General features: G+C 38.5%; 2 protein-coding genes across 6 annotated transcripts; one reads left to right on the forward strand and one right to left on the reverse strand.

The window, feature by feature from the left end:
* Window positions 1-1,162: 1,162 nt before the first annotated feature.
* Window positions 1,163-17,911, reverse strand: brcc3 (BRCA1/BRCA2-containing complex, subunit 3). The gene is made up of 8 exons (XM_048605158.1): window positions 17,704-17,911; window positions 14,107-14,226; window positions 10,169-10,256; window positions 8,735-8,823; window positions 7,880-7,935; window positions 7,382-7,513; window positions 4,202-4,245; window positions 1,163-2,828 (listed from the first exon to the last, which is right to left on the reverse strand). Exons 1-8 carry the CDS (start codon window positions 17,806-17,808, stop codon window positions 2,677-2,679), a joined length of 786 nt encoding a protein of 261 aa, XP_048461115.1. The 5' UTR covers window positions 17,809-17,911; the 3' UTR covers window positions 1,163-2,676.
* A 199-nt stretch (window positions 17,912-18,110) lies between these two features.
* On the forward strand, window positions 18,111-20,309 carry cmc4 (C-x(9)-C motif containing 4 homolog (S. cerevisiae)). Of its 5 annotated transcripts, none has more exons than XM_020533300.2 (3): window positions 18,111-18,212; window positions 18,947-19,014; window positions 19,966-20,309. In XM_020533300.2, exons 2-3 carry the CDS (start codon window positions 18,957-18,959, stop codon window positions 20,109-20,111), a joined length of 204 nt encoding a protein of 67 aa, XP_020388889.1. In that variant the 5' UTR covers window positions 18,111-18,212; window positions 18,947-18,956; the 3' UTR covers window positions 20,112-20,309. The 5 variants fall into 5 exon arrangements, with proteins under 5 accessions (XP_020388889.1, XP_048461118.1, XP_048461116.1 ...); XM_048605161.1 differs by having other exon boundaries at window positions 18,124-18,166; XM_048605159.1 differs by having other exon boundaries at window positions 18,125-18,363.
* Window positions 20,310-21,455: the final 1,146 nt, after the last annotated feature.

A 21,455-nucleotide genomic window follows, 5' to 3' on the forward strand; every position in this document is an offset into this window, starting at 1 on the left:
TGTTTTGATGTTTTCATGTTTAAAAAAAGTCAGTTACCCTCACCAGTCTTGATGACGGATTACTTTTCTTGAACCTCTTTCTCTTGCTACACTTGGTGCATGACAGGGATAAAATGAGAACAGATGGGGATTATAACAGTTAATAGCACATCCTGCAAATATAATCAATTTCTAATTATAACAACGTGACATATATCTGCATTTCAAAATATGATAGTGCTAAGTACATTCAGAGGACAGATAGTTTTAAAATGCATTGAGAGAGATGATTATACAGCAACACAAACATTTTGGGAGTTATTATTCAGAACACTTGCAGAGTAACATTAGTATGACTGCAGTCTACTAAGAAATTAGAGCTAGTGATGCCCTGAGAAATCAAATTTCCAACTTCTCAAGATAGGCAAGGCAGGAAAGTGACAATGTCAACATATCTTCCAAAGAATACTGTTATGCACAAAACAATAATTGCGCAGAACATGTAACCGTTTGTAAATTTTGTAATTTACATCTTTACCATGTTAGAAATCCTATGACAAAGTCCTCACTTTTTTCTGAAAGATACAAGAGAATAGTAAAATAGCATGGGTTTTTTTTTTGTTTCTATTCAATTTTAAAATGTTACAAAAGAGAGAGGCCACTCAGCCCACGTTGTCCATGCCAACTACCCATTCTAATCCTACTTTCCAACACCTGGTCCATACATGTACAAGTTACAGCACTACAGGTGGAGATGCAAGTTCCTTTTAAATGGGTTGAAGGTTCCCAGCTCAACCACCAAACTGCCCAGCAAATTACAGACATGCACAAGAAGATATGGCTGAGGATTAAGTCTAAAAATAAAAGGTCAGTCAGTATTCAGACCAGCAGCCTGATTTAGTTTGTGGGAAAGCCATCAGGAGTCTTCAAACACTGCTGTTGTGTTTCTGGAGACATTTTCAATTCATTACATATTAGTCTTTCTGCACATGAAAAAAGAGTGACATAAATCTGATGTGTAGTGTACGTAAATTTTTATATGAGAGAGATTACAAAGACTCAGTTATAAACTGTAAAGGCAAGTAACAATAAATTAAATTTTGATGTTTTTAAAACATCCATTAGTCAAGTCTTTTTAGGATTCAACAAATATGTACAACTGGAAAATATTTATGACAAAGTGTTTTCACATCTGATTTCAGATCAGTAGAAATCAGGCTTTATTCTTAATTATGTATAATTACAAATTACATTTTGAATATAAACATCCAATTCAAACCTTACCCACATCAGTGCATATCTATGCTGAAGACTAACAGGCTGCTTTGGTTTATCTGCAGAGGTCAATAAACTACACCAGAAATCATAAATGGTCAATTAGAACAACATTAGTGTACAGGTCAAAAATGTTATTATGCTTGGAAACTACAATTTGACAAGTGGAACACCAGTCATTGTGGGATATGGATCAATTAATTCCACAAAGAATGAGAGTCGCACTGTATTACAGATTGTATTGTGGCAGTACTAGCCTAACAGTTCACCAGATGTATATGAATAATGAGTATATTCCTTTCCAACTCAGATACCAATACATAGAGCTGAATGAAAATAGTTGTGCCATACAAAGAAATTAAAGACACAATCAAGACTGTTTAAGTACTGGAAGCGATAACAGATTGTAAAGTAATGCTGTCACATTTATTCAGCCAATCTAGGTATCTTTGCAGGTTAATGGCTTCCCTTCTCATCTCTAACAAAAGAATGGTTGGTTTGCACACAATTTGTTGATCCTCTTTCCACAGCTCCTGTAATTCCTCTTTGGTTAGAGGCGCTGGAAGAACTGGTCCTTCTCTTACTGAAGATTCAGATATGTTGTTTGTCTAAATTAATGATACAATCAAAGATGCCATTGAAATAGTCCAAACTCTTGAATTAGTCAATAAAATGCAGGTTGGTGATGCAATGATGTCAAACCATCATAAATCTACTGAAGTCAAAAAGAAAATTGTCAGCAGAGAATTTTTTTTCTACTCACTATTTACTTTCACAGGAAACATAGTGAGAAATCAACAGTCCCACCACTTTAGATTTAGCTGACATTTTGTGGCATTGAAAGGTATTTTCCAGTATTCACTTAAATTTTCCAACAGCTGGCGAGTATAAAGTAATCAGAACATCTATTGGCTAAAGGCTATCCAATATGCAAGCCACAAATAAAAACACAAGCAGCCATTACTTTGTTGACAAATTTATCAATAGTCAACAAATTCCCTGGTTTCAAGAAATAATATCAATTGAAGTAACTTCTATAATCACACTGTGCAACTGAAACAATGATTAGATAAAACATCAATAGAAAATTAATTCATCCAACAACTTCATGTAAATGGAGCCACAAATTCCGGTACAGGACACCTGAAATGTGGACTTCACGATCCAAAAAGGACTAGAACAATATCCCTTTGACACAAAAGCTGATCAAAGCTATAATGTGTCCATTTCCATTTGTCTGGACATAAGAGTGGATTGATAAGCAAGTAAGATGAAGAGCAACAAAAGGGGAGTCTTTAACATGACCCAAAAGCTTTGTTACAGATCTTTGTTGCAATCCAATAGCTTCCTTGTCCATCAGTAACAGAAGAACAACTGGAGTGCAATTTTCTGTCCCTCTTCCCATAGGTCCTATGATTGCTTTCACTTTAAGGCTGCTAGTTCTTGGAGGAGTTGTTCCTTTTCCCGCTGAAGTTCCAGGATATGCTGTTTATTCTGATCAAGGCGATCCTCCAGCCACTGTAACAAAGGACCACTAATGGATGACATCTGGCTACACAGATTCTTTGTGAAAACTGGAGAAATAAAAATGAACAGGCAGATATTGGTCAGTCAAGGTATTTTAAATTTTTTAAAACCACATCGGATATATTCTACATAACTGAATATTGTTGCGTCCAAAACATAAACATCGAATCGTGGAAATATGTGACTAATTCAAAGCAAGTTGGTAATTTTCACAACCCAAACTTAGCCTGTCCTTATAAAAACATTCAGAAATTACTCAGTTTGCTTACATCTAGGCAAATGTTGAGCCAATCAGTTTGTTCACATTTTGTATAATTTATTTTTAATTTGAACAAATAATTGTAAATATTGAATGGGAATATTAGGGTATGATATAAATGCTCCATTTTTGGATAAGACACCTCTTCCTTTTCCCATTATTCTCTTTTAATTCACTTATTGCGATTTATTAAATAATAGGCATGCAGAAAAATTTGTTCGAAAGCAGATAGTAGGAAAGTCAGCCAGATTTCAGAATTCCCAAACAGGTTTGTCAACCCTTCTTTCTGTTTGAAACTAACAGAAAGCTAACTTCTGTAATGCTGCCCTTTAAAATCAAATAAATTTACTGAATCAATTTGTTTGTGAGGGGGAAAAAAATCATACATTTCACAATACACAGATTTTGCACCTTATGGTACACAATTTCAGAACCTTATCACATTCCACATTCCTCATCCATCACAAAAAGCACCTATTTCAATCCAGGTAACATTTCCTCCTCTGTCATATCTCTCTGGTCAAACTGCCATTGAAACTCCTAACCATGTGCTTGTTACTTCTAGGCGTACCTTTTCCAATGCTGTTCAAAATTCACAAAATGGAATTTAACAAGGGTGGTATACAAAAAAATTAAAAAAATTCTTTTCCTATGCCGACCTCATTATTGGCATGTGGATTTCTGGGGTGGTGAAATGCTCAGCCCAGAAGGACAATATCTTGGAAAATTTTGAACTTTTGAAATTTCCTTCCCACTAATTATTCTTCTCTTCCACCGAAAAACTTCATTGCTGTATTCCACACAAAAAGATTTTCCATCTCTCCCAATACAAAACTCAAAAGGTCACCAATGGCAAGTGTTAAATGTCAACTCTGTGCTGTTGTCTGTAATTCTATGTCTTTTACACGGGTGAAACACATAGTTAATATTTCTTGCAAAAACCTTTTATAAAGAGAGAGAGAGTGGGAAAAGGAGTTCATTCGTGAAATGGCTATCTTTGACTTCCACAGAATTCCCTATACCTTGTTCTTTAACTCTGTTTCACCAGCACTCATCAGGATCATAAATGTAACCATTCAACTCTACTCTTCTGGTATGTCACTTAGTGTACATATTATTTTCTTAAAAATAGGGTTTTTAAAACATTGAGGCATCATCTACCTGATCCATTGTGAATCTTAGTTATTGGGTCCAGATGTGTAAGGCTGAAACAAAAGATAAAATGTCACAGATTATGTTTATTTCAACCTTCTGTTGAATACAAACATCCATTGTTAACAAGATATGAACTAGATTAACAAATCTTATCCTTACAAAGAATAGGGAAGCGTACAGATGAATCTACTTAAACACTAGACAATGGTTATTCTCTTTCCAATACAGGTATTTCTCCTTTAACACGACAGTTGCATTCTTGTGCAACATCATGCTATAGAAAATCGCTATACTGTACAGCTGAAAGTTTGCATTACCCAAACAGCATCCACTATTCATCAATCACATTATAGCCAATTCACATTAATGAAACATGGGTTATAGCAGAAATACCTGTAATACAAATTTGGGTCAAAATCCTGGAACTCCCTCCCTACAGCTTTGTGTTGGTACCTACACCAAATAAACTGCAGAGGGTTCAATAAAGCAGCTAACCAAGGAGCAACTAATATCATTTTTAAAAATTTGTTTGTGGGATGCAGGTATTGCTAGATAGGGCAGTAGTTATAGGCCATCCCTAACAGTCCAGAAGGCAGTTAAGACCTGTTGCTTTGGGTCTGGAGTCACATGTAGGCCAGATGAGGTACTAATGGCAGATTTCATTCCATGAAGGACATTAATGAACCAAACGTGTTTTAAGGCGATTAACAGTAATTACATGGTCACCATTAAACAGCTCTATTATCCCAGATATTTATTGAATTCAAATTTCAACATCTGCCTTCGAACAAATGTCCCCAGGAAATTCGCCTGGAATTCTCAGTTAGCCGAGTGACATTGTCATAATGTCACTGGCTCCCACAAAGGGCTGAGCAATAAATGCTGGCCAGCCACTGAGACCCACATCCCATTAATGAATAAAAACGATGCCAATAAACAAAAAGTAAATTTACGTTGAGAATTTAAATAAGTATCAGTAAATTAACTGAATTTTCAGCCTCTGGGGTGGAGGAATGCTAAAAATTGTATACATCAAGATAATAAACAAAACTGGTGCTTGTGTCTGTTACAGCACTGTTACTGTATTCAAGTCAGAGATAAATAGGTTCTTGATTAGTAAGGGGATCGAAGGTTACAAGAAGAAGGCAGCACAATGACAGTGAGAAACATCAGGCATTATCAAATGGCAAAGCAGACTCAAGGGCTGAGTGACCTAATGCTGTTCCTATATCTTAAGGTCAAATGCCACTGTATGAGAACAAGAACAGTGTCTAAATAATGGCTTCAATAAAAGTATTCTGAGAAAAGCATAGGAATTTCATAATGAAAAATCCTTTGCTGACATGGACAACAATGAGTTAGTTACAGCCATGTAGTACTTCTTTGAAATATACTGGTTTTGATTACAGGTATAACATAACATATATGCGATAACATGTATTTCATTAACGCGAATTAGCTGTAATGTAATTGATGAATAGTGCTTGGAAAACACAAACTTTCTGCTGTACAGGTATAGCCATTTTCTACAGCGATTTCCCAAGAACGTGATTTTCCATAGCGCGAGGTCACACATGAACGCAACTATAGGAGAACTGCTTGTACATCATTTAAAACAAAAATGCTGCAACTTGATCATCATGAAAAATGAAAAGATTGGATGTAAAACTAGAACTGGCTGGCTGCTCTTTCACCTCTCCGAGGGACTCAAATTTTAATCAGTCTGAGGATCTTCAAAAGTCTTAAATAAATTGGGTTTGGCAACTTCAACTCCATATGTGAGCATGAAGCTTGAGAAAAAAAAATACTTAGGTTCAGCCAAACAAATGCAAAATCTGACACAGACTTAGATTCAACTCCAGACTAATTTCAGTTTAAAGTAGCTTATACATATGAATAGCGTGCAAAAATGTCATAGATCATTCTCTTTAAGTTTTGGTTTGGCACACTTGGGATAAAGTATCTGTATCTAACCCATATCGTACATGGCTTTTAAGTTCTTGATAGTGAAGCCAGTGCCAAAGGGAGAAGTATTAATATTCTGGCATTGTGCCACCTGCCTGTCAAGTACAGTACTGTAAAAAGGAAAGCAAAGAATTTTAAATACAAATGTTTAAATAAAAAAAATCAAATCAGCAGAACCACTTGACAAACAAAACCATTATGCAAATCAATTTTACATGGAGAAGAATAAATTGATGTCCTTCAGTTTGCATTGTAATGCAGATTCCTTTACAGCTATGACCTCAGTGTTTTTCATCTACAATGATCATGTGCTCAAAGGAGAAAATGGTAGCAACAAAATTCCATGACTTCATTGACAACAGCACACCTTTACACCATATCCTTTAATGTTTTCGGTTAACAAAAACTGATCAATTTCAGATTTAAAGTTAATACTGAACCGGCTTGTGAGGACTGGTTGGCATAGTTACCTAAATACCAATGGTGCAGGTTCGTTCCCTCTGAGGGCTGTGGTAATTCTTGATGCAGAGTAGTTTCCTTGAGCTATATGATCAATTGTGTCTCTCCAACATAGAGAGATGTCTATGGTCCCCTGTGGACTATGGACGATTATCAACAGCAGTTGCATAATAGCATTTAGCAAATTTCTATCAACCTTTGCACGAAGAAATATTTGTTGATATCACGCCTGAAAAGTTTGGTTTTAATTTTTTGATTAATGCCCAGCTCAACATTCTCCAAATAGCAGAACTTGTTACTCTCAACCTACTCTATCTGGCCCTCTTAATATCTTGTAAAGTTCCATCAAATCAACATTCAACCTCCTAAATTCTGGAAACACAAACAGTTTGTATAATATCTCCTCATGATTTAACTTCTGCAATCCAGATATCATTCTAATAAGTTTATGCTGCAGTCCCTCCAAGGCCCTTATATATGCTTATTAATGTGTTATGCCCTGAAACGCTCACAGTACTCCAAATGTCACCCAACCAGAGCTTCGAAAAATTGAAGCATGATTTTTATCCACTTGTTCCTCTATCCTCTAGATATAAAGACCAGCATTTCATTAGTATTTTTGATTAATTTTTGTATTCGTTCATGACATTCCGACTTGGGTATAGTTTGAAACCAAAGTCTCTTTGGACCTTCACTATTTCAACCAATTCATTATTTAATTAATGCATCAAACACAAAACTATACCTCATTTCTTATTTTACCTGTGAATTCTTCTATAAGCATCCTGCTCTTCTTGACAAAGGATTTTTGGAAGTTCCACAGCAGACTCCAGACACACTTTACCAATAGTTTCATGAGGCACTACATGGATAGGGATTTCTATTCGCTCATACCTGGAACAAAGTTATCAAAAGTTTAATGACATTCAGATGACCTCCTAACCTATAAGCTTAGGTTATAATGTTTTTATGATCCCAGATTAAATTACAGGCCTACCCACTATCTATTAATTTTGAGCACAAGTCTCCACCAACCGATTTACTCATACAAAATTCAAACCACGACAGAGAAGGATAGCCATCAGGTCCCAGCCTGTAAGAAAAGTACTCAAATATATGCAAGGACATATGCATGGATGGGACAACTTTGCAAGCTTTCCATCTGCCATTTCTGCATAATAGCAAAATTAATCACCTCATATTAAAAAAACTCTTAGTTTATATTGTTTTCACTAGAATAACAGACTGCATTATACTTACTCAGAACCTTTCTGTGCCTGAATTGACTGGAAACAGGTATACAGAACTCGGCCAGTCTGAAGAAAAGATGTAAAAAGGCAAAATGATTTTGTTTAATGGTGTTACCTAATTTTCTAATGACCTCTTAATATAACCAGCAAGCCCTTCAAACTGGGCTTTAATGGTAGGAACTACTACAAAATCTGGGTGGAATTTAATAACTAACTATTCAAATAAGTATGCTGTTTCTTAGAATTGTAATAACTCTGTCGTGAAGCACTGAAACCTCATATTTAAATCTAAACCAGGCTAAAGGGATAAATGTGACATTTCCTCCTGACGGCTGTACCGTTACGGGAATAAAATGAGCTTGATGCAGTATCAACCTATGCACACAGCACAAAAGTACTGATAAGTCACAGCAAATTGGCAATTACAGTCATCAAGGCAAAAAGGCAGCATTATCTGGAAATTGAAACAGTGCAGTGGTGCAGCAGATAGTAGTCTTTCTAGTTTGGATTTTTAAAACTTCATTCAAAGTACATGGATAACCATGGCAAGGTAAGTATTTTCACCATTACTATCTACCTAGACAATATGCTGGTGATCTGCCTTCTTAAACCAACCACAGAGAGGGTTGTTAGGTTGGTGGTTTCAGTGATAGTGAAGGAATCGTAATATACTTCCACTTCAGGATATTATTGACAGAGTTATCATTTTGGTCTGTCCCACAAAAGTTGCACATAATTGTTAACAACCGCTAAAAGGGGAAAATCACCCCAGAGATTTTCTCTCATCACACCAAGAGGAAGCAGTAAACCACTACTAAATGCCACCAAAGGAATGAACACACAATGCAATAGAGATGGTACAGACCTTGGTGTTTTTATCCTCAATGAAACAGGAGAAGATCAACCCTACAAAGCCTTGATCCATCATCTGGTACATTGCCTGTGTACGGACATCTGACAGAAATAATGCAGATTTAGAATGACATTGATCAAGCTTTACTTCTTGAACAAACTACTCCATGTTAAATGCACTAGCAAGGAAACTAAAACGGACTCCAAACTCTTCCAATGAAAAGAGCTTAACATTGATGATCTAAATTGGTACATTTGGACATAGTTCAAATTCTAACGGCAAAGTGCACTCTTATTTTGTCCAAAAACATAAGATCCCATTAGCCAACATAACAGGGAGGTAGGTAAACCTCCCATAGAAAATCACTGGAAAAGCCTTAAGTAAAAATATCTACTGCACACACAGTGAACAGTAAAGAATCTTTTTTCCTTTTTAAGCAGATTTAAACAAAACAACAGGAGGTCACAGATAGACATATATCATGCAAATGCTAGATTACAAAATCTAGACAAATGAAAAACAAAACTCTCTGACAGCTTAGGGGTAAATGCAAATCATCCAGAATATTAAATAGAAATGTGAAAGGCCTCTCAAATTGTGGAGCTTATAGCTCCCCTATCACAATACTCAAATATCTCTTTAGTAACTTGACTCCTTTTGACTGCAATATTCCAGATTCTGTGCTGCTTTTGCCAGTCTAGTAAATAACGAGGATGCTCCAAATGGATTCTAAAGCACAAAACCAAGGAGGAAGGAGAAAAGTTAAAAATGTCAGCCAGAGTTCCTACAGAGATCCATGCTGCTAAGTGCACGGTATCCTGTCACCAAGTCAGCCCTTATTTACATATGGGGAGTCCTTGACATTGATTCAGCTCCCTCAGAGCCAGGTCTCAGAGTGAAAAGGATATCTTTCACTCCTGTTCTTAACAGTCAGCCAGGGCTCCCTGACTGGACCAGATTAACAGCTCCATATTCTGTAAGGCCCACCTGACTGACCTCGTTACAATCACGACAGCAGCTGCCACAGATAACAAGTGAAAATACAACTGAGGTCAGAAATGATGCCTTTGACAGTCAAGTGACCTGAAAACACATAGGAGAGTGTCAACAGAGTTGGTATTTTGAACATAGTGTAGAGTTGGATGAACACAGCAGGCCAGGCAGTATCAGAGGAGTAGGAAAGTTGACGTTTCAAGTCAGGACCCTTCTTCAGAAGTTCTGGCCAGGCCTGCTGTGTTCCTCCAGGTCCACACTGTGTTATCTCTGACTCCAGCATTGGAAGTTCTTACAATCTCTGGTATTTTGAACAAGCCATTCATTACACATCGCTGATCTTTCCTCTTGTTTGGCTGTCAGGGGCAAACAGGAGAAAAATCATAACTGCTGACATAAGTCAGGTTAACTTCACTATTACTTGATGCTCACCCAATTCAGTCATGTACTTACCTACATGTGAAGGCCATACAGTGATATGAGGGTGAGAATGATACCATCCTACCACTCTCATTGGGCGACCCGTCATTTCAGCTAACCTGTACAAGTCGTCAAAGATTGTATGTAATTCAAATCTCTAGTACATAATCTTCAGGCGATGCACTTTTCCCAGAACACTGCAAACCCACAAAGTCAATAAATTGCAATGCTCACCAGAATTCTCTGATATCAAACCACCAAAACATGTGAACTCCTCCTAATCTAAATAATACAGAAAAATAACGTTTTGAAAGTATATTATGATTGTTTAAAAAAACATTTTCCTATTTCACCCATGTACCTTTCAGTTGAATGAACAAAGAAATGTTTAAATCTGCCAGTTTCATATTTTGACAGGGAGGGAAATTTGCTTTTTGCCTCCTAGCAAATGTTATTTTGCACCTAACTTAAAAACTCATGTATAGAGCTAACATTTTAATGTACATATCTAGAACCATGAATTTGGGGTGGCAGAGTGGACGGGGATGAGGTGGGATGTAAATAGATCACATTCTTATTTGATTTCCTCCTCATGAAGCAAATTCACTAAAGACAATGTTTTTTTTAAAGAAAATTAGTTCATGGGATGTGGGCATCATTGGCTGGACCAGCATTTCTTGCCCACCCCTAACTGTTCTTGTACTGAGTGGCCAGCTAGGGTATTCAAGAGGGCAGTTAAGAGCTGAACACATCGCTGAGACACTGGAGTCACGTGTAGACCAGACCAAGTGAAGATGGCAGTTGTCCCTCCCTAAAGGGATTAGTGAACTAAATGGGTAGTTATGACACTGACATACTTGCTAGCTTTTTAATTCCAGATTTGTACTAAATTCAAATCTTACCATTGCTGTAGTAGAATTCGAACCCACGTAACTTTTTTTATTCACTCATGAGATGTGGACATCTCTGGCGAGGGCAGCATTTATTGCCCATCCCTAATTGCCCACAGAGCAGTTGAGAACCAACCACATTGCTGTGGATCTGGAGTCACATGTAGGCCAGACGAAGTAAGGATGGCAGACTTCCTTCCTTAAACAACGTTAGTGGACCAGATGGTTTTCCCTGACAATTGACAATGGTTTCATGGTCATCATTAGACTCTTAATTCCAGACTTTTTTTTATTGAATTCAAATTCTACCGTCTTCCGTGGTGGGGTTTGAACCTGGGTCTCTGGATTTACGGTCCAATGATAATACCACTAAGCTGTCACCTCCCCCTCAATCAGTATGTTAGGCTGGGGCTATGGATTACTAGTCCAGTGATATTACCTGTACATCACTGTTGGTTTAACGGTTCGCGCAGATAGATGTAAACAGGTACGATATAATTGGGATTACAGAGACATGGCTGCAGGGTGATGAGGGATGGGAACTGAATGTCCCAGGGTATTCAGTATTTATGAAGGACAGGCAAAAACGAAAAGGTGGCACAGCGGCGTGACTGGTTAAAGAGGAAATTAACACAATAGTAAGATAGGATATTAGCTCTGACAATATGGAGTCTGAATGGGTAGAGTCGAGAAATACCAAGGGGCAATAAACATTAGTGTGTGTCACGAATAGACCCCCAAACTGTGGTGATGTCGAGAATGGCATTAAACAGGAAATAAGAGATGCATGTGATAAGGGAATATCGGTGATCACGGGTGATTTTAATCTGCACATAGATTGGACAAATCAAATTAGTCACAATGCCATAGAGGAGGAATTCTTGGAGTGAATACTAGATGGTTTTCTTGACCAACATGTGGAGGAACCAACTAGACAGCAGGCCATCTTAGGCTCGATGCTGTGAAATGAGAAGGGAATCATTGCCAATCTAGCTGTGCGAGACCCCTTGGGGAAGAGCAACCATAACATGATAGAATTTTTTATCAAGATGGAGAGTGAGGTTGTTGACTCAGAGACTAGAGTGTTAAACCTTAATATAGGAAATTACGAGAATATGAGGCGTGAGTTGGCCTTGATAGATTGGGGAGAGTTACTTAAAGGGATGACAGTGGATAGGCAATGGCAAACATTCAAGGAACCCATAAGGGAACTGCAACAACTTTTTATTCCTGTCTGTCACAAAAGCAAAATGGGTAAGAGGGCCAATCCATGGCTTACAAAGGAAATTAGAGATAGTATCCAATCCAAGGAAGGAGCATACAGATTAGCCAAGAAAATTAATAAATCTGAGGATTGGGAGCAGTTTAGAAGTCAGCAAAGAAGGTCCAATGGATTGATTAAGGAGAAAATACAGTACAAAAGCAAGCTCGCAAGGAACATAACGACTGATGCTAAGAGTTTCTATAGATACGTGAAGAGAAAGAGATTGGTAAAGACAAATATAGGTCCTCTACAGACAGAAACGGGGGAATGTATAATAGGGCACAAAGAAATGGCTGAGGAACTCAATACATACTTTGGTTCTGTCTTCACAAAAGAAGACCCAAATCAGATACCAGAATTGTTGGAGAAGGCAAGATTTAGTGAAAGGGAAGAGCTGAGGGAGATCAATATCAGTAGAGAAATGGTGCTGGGAAAATTGTTGGGATTGAAGGCCAATAAATCCCCAGGGCCTGATAATCTACATCACAGAGGATTTAAGGAAGTAGCTCTAGAAATTGTGGATGCATTGGTGGTCATCTTCCAGGATTCTATAGACTCTGGAACAGTCCCTGCAGATTGGAGGGTGGCTAATGTCACTCCAATATTCAAAAAGGGAGGTAGAGAGAAAACAGGGAATTATAAACTGGTGACCCTAACATTGATAGTAGAAAAAAATTCTCGAATCCGTTGTCAAGGATTTTATAGCAGACCATTTAGAAAGTAGTGGCAGGATCAGACAGAGTCAGCATGTATTCATGAAGGGGAAATCATGCTTGACAAATCTGTTGGAATTCTATGAAGATGTTCAGTTGACAAGGGGAAGCCAGTCGATGTAGTATATTTGGACTTTCAGCAAGCACTTGACAACGTCCCACGTAAAAGATTAACATGCAAGATTAAAGTGCGTGGGATTGGGTGAAGTGTATTGAGATGGATAGGAAACTGGTTGGCAGAGAGGAAACAAAGAGTAGGAAATAATGGGTCCTTTTAAAGTTGACAGGCAGTAACTCGTGGGGTGCCACAGGAATCGGGACTGGGACCCCAGCTATTCACAATACATATTAACGATTTGGACGAGGGAACAAAATGTAACATCTGCAAGTTTGCAGATGATACCAAGTTGAGTGGAGTGGTGAACTGTGACGAGGATGCAGAGTTCCTTCAGCATGATCTCGACAGGTTGGGTGATTGGGCAAATCAATGGCAGATGCAGTATAATTTGGATAAAGTTATTCACTTCAGAAGCAAAAACAAGAAGACAGATTAATACCTGAATGGCTGTAAATTGGAAAAGTGGAGTGTGCAGCGGGACCTGGGTGTCCTTGTGCATTAGTCGCTGAAGGTAAGCATGCAGGTGCAGCAGGCGGAAAAGAAGGCAAATGGTGTGTTGGCCTTCATTGTGAGAGGTTTCGAGTACAGGAGCAGGGATGTGTTGTTGCAGTTATACAGGGATTCGTGAGGCCACACCTAGCATATTGTGTGCAGTTTTGGACTCCTTTTACATTACAGCATTGAATTTGTGCAGAAGTCATGGATTTTTTTGGGTGGAAATTGTTGTCTGTTTTGTACATGAGCAGGTAGAGTAACACATGCTGTTACCTGGGTCTACACCACAAGCTGATGAGGGAGGAAACTTTACACTCCACTTACTATCCTCTTTCCTTTTCCATACATGGATGCCTCAATCCTGATAACATATGAGAACAATTATCTGACAACTTTTCAAGTAGCTAATGCTGCAGCTGCTTGCTAACAATAACATGATGATATGTGAATTCCTCAGCCTATCTTGATAATAATCTCAGTTGAAAGGATATCTCAGCTTCAGTAGATGCTGCAGAAAGTTGCTCTGGAGAAATTTCCACTCGATCTTTGCGCTTATCTGAGCGGCGGAGAATGATGACAGAATGGATATGAACAATCCTGCTTGTGTCAACCTAAGAAAAATATGAGAGGTTAATTGACTTTATTTCCTTCCTACATTGTCAAAATGAATTGGTGGCATACTGGATTAGGGCATTAATTTTTATCCCTGGAACCTGGCATCATGGTGGCTAAGCGGTCAGCACTGCTGCCTCACAGCGCCAGGGACCTGGGTTTGATTCTACCCTTGGGAACTGTCTGTGTGGAGTTTACACTTTCACCCCTTGCCTACAAGGGTTTCCTCTCACAGTCCAAAGATGTGCAGGTTAGGTGGATTAGCCTTGGGAATTGCAGGGTGATAGGGTAGGGGGGCAGGTCTGTGTGGGGTGATCTTCGGAGACTTGGTGGGACGAATGGCCTGCTCCCACACTGTTGGGGTTCTATACGCTCACATCCAGCTGGAGAGAACAGATGAATACCTCTCCTTACTGACTTTAATGGGCCTTAAAGGTGTGGTTTTCATCAAACTGAGCATAGTTGTTTGGCAGTACAAAACTTGAGTATTTTCATTGTTGAAGCTTTTCATCTCATATCGGTCAGGACAATATTTACATCACATTTGAAGACATTTCTGATTAGTTGACAAGAAGACTTCGATGACTCCTCCAGAAAGGCTACTGTTAATGATGCCCGAGAGTTAACTGCAGTAACTACACAAATTGCACCACATTAGAGTTCATGAAGACATACAAGGAAATTGCATTAAGCTAGGGCATAAAGGGATATGACTTGAGAGTCCTGACCAGGCCATAAATTTGTGGACACTGTGAACTGTAAGGATCAAATCAATAATATAGGTAATTTCATTCCCTGGTTTATTTCTCAGGGCAATGCCTTAATTAATCAGAGTCAACCTTCCTCGTTTAAAATTTAAACAAAGCTTGATAGTTAAGTTTAGTCATTAATAGATGCCCTCTCCATGGCAGCTCTGCTACCAGAAGCAATTTGCCAACCAAACAGCACTCTCCATTTATACAATATAAATGTTGATTTCCCTTTACTTTGGCACTTCTTGTGAAATGCCCTGATGAGTACAAGATGAAAAGCTTCAACAAAATGTCCTTGCTCAGTAATGCTCAAACGGAGACCAATATGGAAATAGAAATATCAGAGTGGGGCAATACAACACGATCTGCCTAGAGATCAATTAATTCCAGGATAGACAGACCTCCATATCATATGCATTTTATACATGTTACTGTCACAAATTGCTGACACTGAATAACAAGATAGAAAGTGTTCTGTTTCTCTGCTGATAACACGCTTCACCTTACTAAAACAAACGACAAGATGTAACAGAAACATTATCAGATGGCGGACATTTTGGTGTGTCTCCAGAAACCATGGTGTCTTGACTAACAATCAGTTTTCTTTTTAAAAACAGATGGGCACCTGTCTTGGGGCCTAAATATGAATTGAATTGTTAATGCAACCTAAAGTCCAAGTAAAAGCATTAATTTTCATTAATTTTCTTCCTCTTCCAACAACCTCCAACCAACCCTAATCCTAAACCTGTTTTTGCTATTGACAGCAGAACTCATTTACTGTTGGACTGCAACAGATGCCTGATAATCCATTTCTCATCTTTAAAAGACACAGTTTTTACAGTCAACTCTACATTTTCTTGTGAAATATCTGAATGCTTTCAAAACATGAAACTATCCACACAAGTACAGAATTGCAAATAGTGAAGGAAAAGCTGATTTACTCCACGCGATTCAAGAAGCAGACAGGAGAATAGTTTGGTGGCTATTAGGTGACTGAGCTTGTTCTCCCTTCTGTCAATTATGACCAATGAGGGGCTAACAACTAGTTTCTGGGTTGAGTTATTTATTTGTGGAGTTCAGTTAGAAGTGGGGGAAAAAGACACCCTGACCTGTTGTTGACATAATGGTGGCTCAAACCCATTTGTTGGAAGTAATGTTATACAAGTCATTTCCTGGAACTAAAATGTTGAAGATCGATGCTATTTGTATCAATACGCCTTGTGGCAGATTAAGAAGCTTCTTCTGAATTTTTCAGTGGTTACTTTGGATTACACCTTTGGAGTTGGGTAGCCTACTTAATTTGTACATTATTTCTGATAAGTCATTAATGATGTTGTGATGTCATTAATTAGCTCATAGAGTAAAAGGGACAGTAACAACATGGATGCAGACTGACTAGAAACAAACAGTAATGGTTAATAGATGATTCTCAAACTGGAGACAGGTTTAAAGGTAGAGTTCTCCAGGAGTTAGTGTCAGTGATTTCAAAATTTGTTGATGATACAAAACTTGAAAACTAGGATTTGTGAGGAGGATATTGCAGAATTTCAACAGGACAAAACAGGCAGGTTGATGGAACAGGCAAACAATGAAATTTAATACAGAGAAGTCTGAAGTGATTCAGTGTGGTAGGATGAGGGTAAAGAGACAATATAAAATGATGGGTTCAATTCTGAAGTTAAGGCAGGACCATGAAAAGAAGATGGGATGTGGAGCTCATCAAATTGTTCCAATGGAGACTCAGCACTGTCTCAATGGGTCAAATAGTCCTTTTGCAGTGTAGCAACTCTGTGAATTACTCTATAAGATGATGCAAGCAAAACCCAAGTGGTGGAGAGTTGGGGAAGTATACATCCAATGATATTTGGTCTTCCTAAACAACTTACACTTAGCACATTCAGATAACATATACACTGTATACCAACATTTTCTGAAACAATAAGAAGATTCCATTTTCTTGCTGGGGCACCCTATTGGAACTGAAGTAACAATTCCACACGGAATGGATTTATATTGAGTTGAGGTATGCTTTGTTGAGAGAACAATTAGCTCAGCTCTCTCTCAATGCCTCAGCACAGGAAGGGGCCTTTGCTGCACTCCATCAGCCTTAAAGAGCATCACCTTACAGAAGTACAGGGGGTGACATGGTAGCTCAGTGGTTAGCACTTTGTCTCACAGCACCAGGGTTCAATTCCAGCCTCGGGTGATTGTCTGTGTGGAGTTTGCACGTTGTCCCCATATCTGCATGGGGTTTCCTTTGGATACTCCGGTTTCCACCCACAGTCCAACGATGCGCTGGTGAGGTGGATTGGCCATGCTAAATTACCCATCGTGTTTAGGGTGGGAAATGCAGGGAGAGGATAAGTGGTGGGTCAGGGTTGGGTGCTCTTTGGAGTGTTGGTGTGGACTCGATTCTATTCTATGGAAAGTGATAGGTTCCAGTAGTACAGCAGGCAGTATCAGCTGGGCCTGTGCTGGTGACAGAATGGAGCAATCTCTGGAATGATAGCCCCAAACCTAATTCCTGGGGCAATGCACCAATTCCCATTCAGAGGGGAGAAGCAGAAGCTGAGGCTTCCTCATCATGGACTGGACGGGCCGGGAGGGTTATGAGGCCTGGTTGCCGGGGGTAACAGTGCCCAGCCCCGTTGCTGAGATGGCTGGGGGGTGTTGTCAGGGTGACGGTCTCCGGCCCGGTTGCTAAGGGAAGGTTCGAGCGGGTACCTCTCCGATACACAGTCCCATCACTTCCTCCTTTTCCGTGGACAAGGCGTGATTTAAACAGACGAGGAACGCGTCCGAGTCCAGATGAACCCCGCACACCGCCATGTCCGCTCAACACTCGGGAGTGAAACCTAAACCCGATTTAACCGAACCGGATCCTCTCCCCTTCCCGACAAAAACAGGGACAACAACGGGCGCCGGGCGACAAGCGCACGCGTCGCAACTAGGTTCCGGAAAATTCCCCGAGTTAAAATTGTGGCAGTGGCAGAGAGACAGAAAAATAAAATAAAATTACGAGTGATAAACGTAGTTTTAAAATTTCAGGCAGAGGGAACTCGCATCGTGCGTATCAATTGTAACAGCGCAAGACTGAGAATATGTCAATATTTAATTTACATCAGTTCATTGGCAGCTGAACCCGAGCAGTTTAGGAGGTGACACCGGCTCTCCAGGGCAGTTAAAGGTCTGAGGACAGACTGGTCAGCTTTGTGAGAAAATACATCCACATGGTTATTTTTATTGTACTTAGTTTACAGCACTTTGATTAGGTTCCTGAAAAGGGCGAATTAAGTTTGTACCTTGAGCTTTAAGGAAGCTGCGTACAAATACAATAGAACAAAATATTAATCTTGATAATTGCCGATCTGCAATCTGTAAGATGTAAGAGACACCAAAATGGTTATCTTTAAACCAAATATTTGGGAGTAGAATTTCATAGATGGAAGGGATTGACAAAACATTGAGGCATTAGGCCTATCATAGATTTCACGGTGTTTGTTCTAGGAATCTGAATTCAAAACAGAGTTGAAACTTTATGCCACATCCAAAACTAATGGCAAACAGGGAAAGGATCACAAGTTGGGATTTAATATTTTTGTGTCTGATTTTTTTTTTCAACATTTGAAGAATTAATGTCTTAATCGGCACATGACATGAAAGTATTTTAAGAAGTAAATTTGGGGTACCAATTTCGTATTTAGAATGTCTTCAAAAACTTTAGACAAGCTCCCTAAAAAAACAAGTTTATCCCTAGCTTGCTGACAATGAAAATGTATGGCTATAATTATCAATTCTGTTTTCACTGCCTAGCATGAATTTCTGTTTGTTCCCTTTTCTGTCAGTAGTTAAAATATTTAAATTAGCTGCACATAAGTTTTTAAAAATGCCCCACTGCTTTGACACCAGAGTTCCATTCCATGTAAAAGTGCAAACAGAAAAGCCAATATCCTCATTTCTTTTTCAGGCACATTGCTATGTCACCTAAGGACCCTTGCCAGAAACAGGCCTGTGAAATACAGAAGTGCTTACAAGGTGAAATTTAAGTTTACATTTTCCTTCAGTGTGCTTAATTTGAAATCTCTGACACTCATTATTTGCCCTTTATCATCTATTCTGAATTAGTTAAATTTTATTGAGACACTAAAGTAATGCAACTTCGTTGCTACTGTTATTAAACAGCTTCACATGGTACTTGATATTTTATAATTATAATACAATACATAGAAACAAGGAGCAGGAACAGGTTAACAGGTTATTCAGTATGTTCATGGCCGATCCTTTATCTCATTGCCTATTCCTACTTTCTCTTCATACCCCTCGACACCTTCAATATCTAAAAAACAAATACAAGTTCAGCTTGGCCAACCCTTCCTCATAAGTTAACTCACCAATTCCAGATATTATTCTAGCAATTCTGAACTGGAGCTTTTGTGCATTGTCTTTATAAACAAAAACCTAAAGTTGACTCAGCTTCCAAAAGGTAAACAGCATAAAGCTCTTTTATACTTCACAATATAATTTTTAGTTTTTGAAAAAGAGAAGTTGCTACTGTGAATATTAGAATTGCTAATGTGAATAACTGAATATTATGTTGTCTAGGGTTTTACCTGAAATTTTCCCTGCATATTTTAGCCAGTTCTTTCTCTGTCTCTCTCTCTGTCTTCACCTTCCCCACCTCCCCACCTCCCCACTATGGCAACAGTCTGCTACATAATATTGAGACTGGCCACTTGCACTTCTAAAATCTGAAGTCAGTGATTTCATAAGAATGGACCAAGAGAACACTTCACCTCCATCACCTAGTTCAGTTCATTAATGATACTTGAAAAATTAAATCCTAGAGGAAAGTGGTTATTGCTTTCCATTCTGTGCTGCCAAAAAGGACCAGCTTGGGTCAGTGGCAGATGTTCCTGTACGAAAGCTGAACTGGATGAACACGTGTGGTCTTTGGCTGATTCCTCATTTTTTGTGTGTTCTTTGCAGCTCATCATTATCAAGAAAGCAGATGCCAGCATGTAATTGAAGAAATGCACAAGTGCTGTAAGACATTTGCAAAAATATCTGTTTGTTGTTCAGGGTTTTTGAAAGAAGAAGAAAAAAAAAGCTTACAGATATCTAATTGTCAGTGAATACAAATCCTTTGGTCAGACCTCACTTTTAAAGATTGCCAAAGTACTGCACCAGACCTCGATTATAGCTGTATCACTATTAACCATGGGGATTTGGAAAGAGGACAGTCCTTAAATCTGCTCTCAGTCAAATGTTAAATCTGAAGTGTACAGAATGGCACAAAAGTGAATTAAATAACATAGTATAATTTTACGTTTGATGATGGTCTGGCTTTCAACTTTTTTTGGTAAACTGCCAGTAATGGTATCAGTTATTTAATTCTAGGATGTGAATATAATTTTGAAACACAGTAGAAGCAGACTGTCTGTGTGATATTTAAGCTACTTAATTAGCTATTTATATGTGGTCAGGGACGCAATAAGTGCAGTAATCACTATCGTCACAAACCACACATCATAATGTACAAGAACATCAGAATTTTATTGACTGATTTTTTTGTTTTGTTAATTATCTATTTATAGATTGATACTATGTAATTCTGAATTCTATTTAAGCATGGTAACATACTGCCAGAATGTTGTCATTCACTGTCTAGTTGACTTTCACAGTATTAAAATTCAATAAATAGAAAGATATTCAATTATTAAATGTTAGCAAAAATGAAAATGAGACTATCTATTAATTTTGATCACAGTGTGAGCTCACAAGGGTGTAAGAGCAGACAAACCTGGTAATATGTGTACACAAATTGTTGAAGGCAGCAGAACTAGGTGAAAAAGTAGTTAATAAGGCATACAGGATCCTGGGCTTCATAAATGGAGGCATAGATTACAAAACCAAGGAAGTGAGGGATGGGCCATTTAGAATCGGGATGAGAAATTTCTTCACACAGACAGTAGTGAGCCTGTGGAATTTTCTGCTATGATCACGTTGAATGGCGGAGTAGTTTCAAAGGGCTGACTGGCCTACTCCTGCTCCTTTTATTTTATTTATGGGGGATCCTTTGCAAATTATTGGTTTGGTCTCAACTGCAGAACTGTGACAAATTTTGGGCACCACATTTCAGGCATTCAAATCTGTTCAGAAAAGATTCTCAAGAATGGTTCCAACAATTACAGACTTCATTTGCAAGGATAGATTGGCAAAATTGGGATTGTTCCTACCGGAAGTTACTTTCATATTCTTCAACAGGTACAAGCCTTTCATTGCAATCATGCAATTTGATGAGATGGAGAAGAAAAGTTATCTGCGCTACTAATGTATTTCAATGCAAATTGAGAGCACAAATAAGAACTTACAACATAGGAGTGGAAGTAGTCCATTTGACCCCTCAAGCCTGCTGTGCCAATCAAGAAGATTGTGGCTGAGCTGGTTGTGCTTCAAATTCCACATTCTTGTCTGTC

The sequence above is a fragment of the Rhincodon typus genome, chromosome 14 (genome assembly GCF_021869965.1).
Source record: "Rhincodon typus isolate 14 chromosome 14, sRhiTyp1.1, whole genome shotgun sequence".
NCBI lineage: Eukaryota > Metazoa > Chordata > Chondrichthyes > Orectolobiformes > Rhincodontidae > Rhincodon > Rhincodon typus.